General features: G+C 37.8%; 1 protein-coding gene across 1 annotated transcript; it reads left to right on the top strand.

Moving 5' to 3' along the window:
• Positions 1-1,035: 1,035 nt before the first annotated feature.
• LOC132601275 (uncharacterized) lies at positions 1,036-4,265 on the top strand. Its single transcript, XM_060314374.1, has 6 exons — positions 1,036-1,366; positions 1,695-1,873; positions 1,944-2,096; positions 2,274-2,631; positions 2,728-2,997; positions 3,550-4,265. Exons 1-6 carry the CDS (start codon positions 1,036-1,038, stop codon positions 4,263-4,265), a joined length of 2,007 nt encoding a protein of 668 aa, XP_060170357.1.
• Positions 4,266-6,851: the final 2,586 nt, after the last annotated feature.

Raw genomic sequence — 6,851 nt, 5'->3', positions numbered from 1 at the left:
TGTAAACGAGTACGGATATGAGTACGGATACGAATACAGATGTATGTACACAACCTCGCATTAGAAATGGAAAGTCCCTATGAAAAGAAAGTAAGCGCTTATGACGATGATTATGCTATCTCCCATCTTATGTTATTTCTTATGTTGCTTATTATGCTTCTATATTGATATTGATCATGCTTTACATACTCAGTACATTCTTCGTACTGAAGTCCTTTTGTTTGTGGACGCTGCGTCATACCCACAGGTGGCCAGGGAGACAGGCTTGATCCATAGCTATACTTCTCAGGGACTACATAGCGGAGCTCCATTTCTTTCGGAGCTAAAGCTTTTGGTACTTATTCTTTTGTGTATATATTTATGGGCATAGTGGGGTCCTGTCCCGCCTATATGATATGACATACTCTTCTTAGAGGCTTGTAGACATGTGTATATGGTTAGATGTGTTTGGCCTTGTCGGCCTATATTTTGGACGTCATTTTGTTAGCCTCTTCGGCTTATGTACATTGATATGGGCATAGTTACTAATGTCGATATAAAGGTATTGTTGCCCAATGGAATTAGTATGATTGATGAATAGAAATGTATGATTTTATATGTGGTTCACCTAGATGTGAATGTAAAGGTATGTTAAGAGGTGCCCGGGTGGGCTAGCACCGGGTGCCCGTCGCGGCCCTCCAGTTGGGTCGTGACAAATACCCCACTGAAATTCCACTTTGGGTCAAATTTTCTGGTTTTCCTATGAGTTTTTGGGGAATTAAGGCTCTCAGCTGAGTAACTAGTCTCATTGGTACATCATAGTTTGCGGATGAGTGCACTACAAAGAGAACAAGAATATCTTTTGCCAGAATATTAATAGAAGTTGATGTAACTAAAGAGCTCTCAAATAGAGTTCTTGTTCAAGGCCCAAATAGAGTTCTTGTTCAAGGCCCTGGTGGTGTAACTTTTGAGCAATTTGTTGATTATGACTAGAAACTCGCATATTGCCAAAAATGCCTTGTTGTTGGACATATCTGCCTAGAACCAAAACCTGCTATGGAGCAAGCTCAAGACCCAGCTAAAGTGGTCCCTAGAAGGAGAAGAGCAGCTAAGACGGTATACCAAGAATGGCTAACTAAAGGTCCATTACCTGGACTAGAGGTAGCAACACATGTAGACCAACCAAGCTCTTCCATGAGTACACTTCCTGCACCGGTTCCGCAAGCACAAAGCTCAAAGGAGATGACCCCTCAAAGTCCAAGGCAAACAGGTAAATGGAAAACAACTACAACTAGTCCTGAATTCAATAATGACAATTTTCCTGCTCTTGGAACTGTGGTAAAAACAAATGAGAATGGAGATAAAATTAATGCACCTACTAAAAGAGGTTCTCTCCATATGGATAGGGGAGGAGGAACAAAACATACTAAATGAATTGGTTGTTTTGGAATATAAGGGGAGTGAATAAGAGGTATAAACAAAAGGAGTTTAAACAGCACCTCAAGAATAAAAATATTAGATTAGTTGTATTGTTGAGACAAGTGTCAAGATACATAAAGCTAGTAGTATTAGTAATTCTGTAGCACCAGGCTGGGGATTGATTAGCAACTATCAAGAGGCACAAAATGGGAGAATTTGGGTTCTTTGGAACCCTAGATTCTACATAGTTTCAATATTAAAATCTGATGCACAATTCATACATTGTCTGGTTAAAGGGACAGCTGGGACTTTTGAATATCTAATAACAGTAATTTATGGGTATAATAGCATGGAGCAGAGGAAAGCACTCTGGGCTGACCTGACTGATGTGGCTCAAGGAGTGACCTTACCTTGGCTTATCTGTGGTGATTTCAACTCAGTGTTATTACCTGATGATAGACTATATGGAAACCCTGTAAGCTACTGAAGTCAGGGATTTCAATGATTGTATGCAATACTTACAACTGAATGAACTCAACTGGCAGGGTGAATATTACACGTGGAGTAACAAACAGAGTGGGGCAGATAGAAACTTGAGTAGAATAGACAGAGCATTTAGTAACCATGATTGGATGATGTTATGGGGGCATGTAACACTGAAATATGACCTACCTAATATCTCATATCATGCCCCTATGGTAATGAGATTGGATGATGTTCATATAGTTACCAAGACTCCATTCAGATTCTTTAATATATGGGTTGATCATAGCTAATTCCTGGAGATTGTGGAGGAAGTGTGGCAGCAACAACTATATAAATATCCAATGAAAAATATTTGGCTCAAACTTAAAGCACTCAGAACTGCTTTGAAGATACTAAATGCTGAAGAATTCCGAGGACTAAAGCTGAGAATAGTACATGCTATGCAAGAACTGGCAGAGATACAAAAGCAAATTGACACTCATGTTGATGATGTATTATTGCAACAAGAGAAAACTGCTCTACAAAACCTTGAAAAGTGGTCTTTGCTTAAGGAGAGTGCTCTCAAGCAAAAATCTAGAACTAAGTGGATACATTTAGGTGATGGTAACTCCAAGTATTTTTATGCTGTTATAAAAGAAAGAAATCAGAGAAAGAAAATAGTGGAGATCAATTCACTCACAGGCAACAAACTTACAGAACCTACAGAGATCAAAACAGAGATATTACAGTTTTATAAGTCCCTAATGGGTGCTTCATCAAACTCCCTTCCTGCTATCAATAGAGAGATTATGAAAAGGGGTCTAGTACTAACTCATGAACAATAAGTGCACCTTTGTTGAGAAGTTACTGATGCTGAAATAGTTAAGGGTCGGCAGTCTATTGGAGATGATAAGTCACCTGGCATTGATGGATTCAATTCAGTTTTTTTAAAGAAAGCATGGCCTGTAATCAAAACTGATATTCTCAAATCTGTCGAGTCTTTCTTTACAACAGAAAAACTGTACCAAGCAATCAACTGTACAGCAGTTACATTGGTACCTAAGACTCCTAAACCTGCTACAGTTAAGGAGTTCCAGCCAATTGCTTGCTGTACTATCCTCTACAAACTCATTGGTAAGATTTTTGCAGCTAGAATTCAACCTGTTATAGCAGGAATTATTTGTGAAGCATAGGCTGGATTTATACCTGGCAGGAAGATCTCAGATAACATTATTTTATCTCATAACTTGTTAGAGCATACACTAGAAAGCACACCTCCCCTAGATGTGTTATTAAAGTAGATCTTCAAAAAGCATATGACTCTATAGAATGGATCTATTTAGAGCAAGTGCTTAGAGAATTGAGGTTCCCAGGAAAATTCTTAGGTTGGGTAATAGAATGTGTTAAATCAGTAAACTACACCATCATGATTAATAGAGAGCCTTCTGAACCATTTGATGCTGCTAGGGGCCTCAGATAGAGGGATATTACTTGTTTTCTATTGCTATGGAGTACCTAAGTAGACACTTAAATGATCTTAAGAACTGTAAGCAATTTAAATACCATCCCAGATGCTCCAAGTTGAGGATTACTTATCTCAGTTTTGCTGATGATTTGTTGTTGTTTGCCAAAGCTGATTTGCCATCTGTTGCTGCTCTCTAAACTTGTTTTAACTCATTTCTCAAGCTTTAGGGTTACAAGCTAACCTTGGGAAAAGCTCAGTGTATTTTGGTGGTACTAAACAGGAGGTGCAAGACAGTATCCTATCCCTCCTTGGTTATTCATGTGGAGAATTACCATTCAAGTTCCTAGAAGTCCCTCTTTACACTAAGAAGTTGACTATGGTCCGGTGGTTGCCATTAATTGAGAAGATAACTGCTAAAATCTCAACTTGGACAGCTAAGAAACTATCATATGTTGGCAGACTACAATTGGTACAAGTTGTTATATTTGGTATTCAGGCATACCGGTCTCAAATGTTCATAATTCCTAGCAAAGTCCTCAAAGCTATAGAGTCATACTGCAGGAGCTATGTTTGGTCTGGGACAAATATAATAACTAAGAAAGCTCTTATGGCTTGGGAAAGGGTATGCACTCCAAAATCAGCAGGTGGACTTAACTTGACAAATTTGCAACTCTGGAATAAAGCAGCTATAGCCGAAACCTGTTGGGATTTGGAACACAAACAAGATAAACTTTGGATTCGGTGGATTCATGCTTTTTATATCAAGGAGCAGCAATTTCATGAGGCAAAACCACCACAGCAAGGTTGTTGGATAGTAAGGAAAATCTTGGAAGCTAGAGTATTGACTGAACAGATTCAGCACAACAACTTTACTGGAAAGTCTATTATTAGACATATATATCTCCAGTTACATGGATCCTGCCAAAGACCTTTATAGAAGTGCTTGATGTTCAGTAACACTGCTACACCAAAAGTAGTTTTCACTATGTGGCTACAACTACAAGACAGATTACTTACTAAAGATGGACTGCATAGCTAGGGGATGGATGTTGAGATAGACTGTGTATTGTGTCAAAATCATCAAGAAACCAGAGACCACTTGTTTACTAGTTGTGACTTCACTATCGCTATTTGGAAGAAGCTTCCAAGCTAGTCTCAAAACCAGTTTCTTCCTAGCAGCTGCTGGAATCAACACGTGGATCAATCATTCAGAAGGCCAAAGAGAAGTCTTCAAGAGCTCAAATATTTAAAATGTTGTATGCTGAGTTTATCTATGCTATTTGGATGGAGAGAAACCAATGAATATTTGACCAGAAGAGTAGAGGATGGGACGTGATTGCAAGAGAGGTGGCTTATGTTTATGGTGTTAGAGCTAGTAAAAGAGTTTCAGCTACTATCCTGCAGTTCTTATTCTAAATATGTAGTTGTTTACTTCTTTTTTTTGGTGTATGATGTAGTCCTTACAAGAAAATGGCAAGTGAGTATAAACTTGCCATCGATTTGTAATTATTCACTAGTGATTAATAAAAAAAAGTTGATTACCAAAAAAAAAACATCCTATCAAAATCAAAAATATGGCTCACAAATCATACTTATTTTTCACAACAGTATTTGTAATTTTTGAATTTACTCTGCTTGTTCGAGGTTTTCTATTTGGCAAAACATAATTTAAATTTTTTTCTACATATATTCAACAACAAAACAAAACAAACCGGAAGTTTTTGAGTTTGAAAATAATAGATGCTACTTGTTCACAATTAGCAGATTGACCAAGTCTGCGCATTTCTTTCCAGTTCAAACTACCTACAATTCGAAGAAATTGACTAGCATTTACATCCCTGAGATAGTCCGCATGCATGGGGTTCCTATATTATCATGAATTTAGTGAGACCTTATCTAGTAGGCTCAAGAACTAATAAAGAAAAAGGTCATCTTCTTAGAGTTAATAGTCTTATAACAAACTTGAAAATCGTGGTGGTAAGGATTATTTACTTCACTTCATAGTCCGGTCTAATTAGTTTCAACTACAACACTATCACATAATCCAATTTCCTAAGAACTGGAAGATCGTTACCTATGTTGAGACTTTTTCTCATACCTTCTTGTGGATACCTTCTGTCACTCCCCGAACCTGGGCCTGGACGTAACACGGCACCCGGTGCCGGACTGCATGTGACCGAGCGAACCAACTGGCTGGCTGAATCAACATGTGATACCAAAACATAACTAATTTATAAAATAAAACTAACACATGTTGATTAACTAAACGTCTGACTGAAATATCATAATGCGGAAATACTTAGATAATCTGAACATATCTGAAAGTAGCCAACATGGCTAAACCAAAACAACTGAACGACTGAGTATAACTGTCTACAAGACTAACATAACAAATATTTGACTGTCCGAACTGTGTCTATGAAGCCTCTAATGAATACAAAAAGGTAATTGTCTAGAAAGCTGTGAGAACTGCATGACTGATATCGCCCCGAAGGAAACTGGGGCTCACCACAGTAGCTGATACGAACACTCCTAAGTAGTTGGATCGTCAACTTGTATGTCGTTACCTGCATCGCGAGATGCAGGCCCCCAAGCAATAAAAAGGGACATCAGTACATTTGAATTGTACTGGTATGTAAAGCAACTGAAGCAATAAAACACTGGAACTGAAACTGAAACTGAACTAAACAGGAAAGCAAGAAGCTGAAGTACTCCCTATTCTGGATGAAGAATCACCTGTAAAACTGTAAATATAACTGTGACCTAGGGCCCAAATAATGTGCACAAAAATCGTGGCCTCAGGCCCAAGCAATACGTATGCATAAACTGTGGCCTAGGGCCTAAAAATACAGATACAGGTGTTCAACATTAACAATTTACAATACTGAGACTGGTTATAGCTGATAGCATGATAACTGTTTCTGATTATGGGACTCATGCAAATAACGGGTTATACACTGACTGAGACTCATATGATAACAATGCATAAGTCTATAAAGATTACGTGCTGAGTTCATGATGTTCAAAGTGACAATCATGAACGAATTCTGTAACTGCAACCCTAGAAGATAACAGTTCTATATCATATCATGAAACTAGGGTTAAACTATATTCTGAGTCAAATTGCTGACAAGTATGAATAATGAGGCGTAGGAAGAATCATGAATATTCCCTAACGTAGATAGTTAGCCTCACATACCTTAATTCCAGCCTTTGAGCGTAATACAATGTTCGTCAACCCTTTCAACTTTGATCTATATCAATACAAGTCAAAGGGATTTTATATTAGCAATAATATTCATGCTTTGGTTATCTAAGCATTTTATCAAACACTTCATGGCCATAAAGCTCCACAATCTCCATTAATGGTGTTTCTTCACCCAATTCTCATTCTTTTACTTCTAGGTGATTCTATAATCTCAATTAGATGTAATTAACATCATTCTCCATCACTCATATCATTATAACAATCTCAAGTCAACAATTCAAAACCCTACTATAGTTCGTGTAATTCTCTTTACTA

Source organism: Lycium barbarum, chromosome 7 (genome assembly GCF_019175385.1).
Source record: "Lycium barbarum isolate Lr01 chromosome 7, ASM1917538v2, whole genome shotgun sequence".
NCBI classification, from domain to species: Eukaryota; Viridiplantae; Streptophyta; class Magnoliopsida; order Solanales; family Solanaceae; genus Lycium; species Lycium barbarum.
This window is presented reverse-complemented; position numbering and strand designations above follow the sequence as displayed.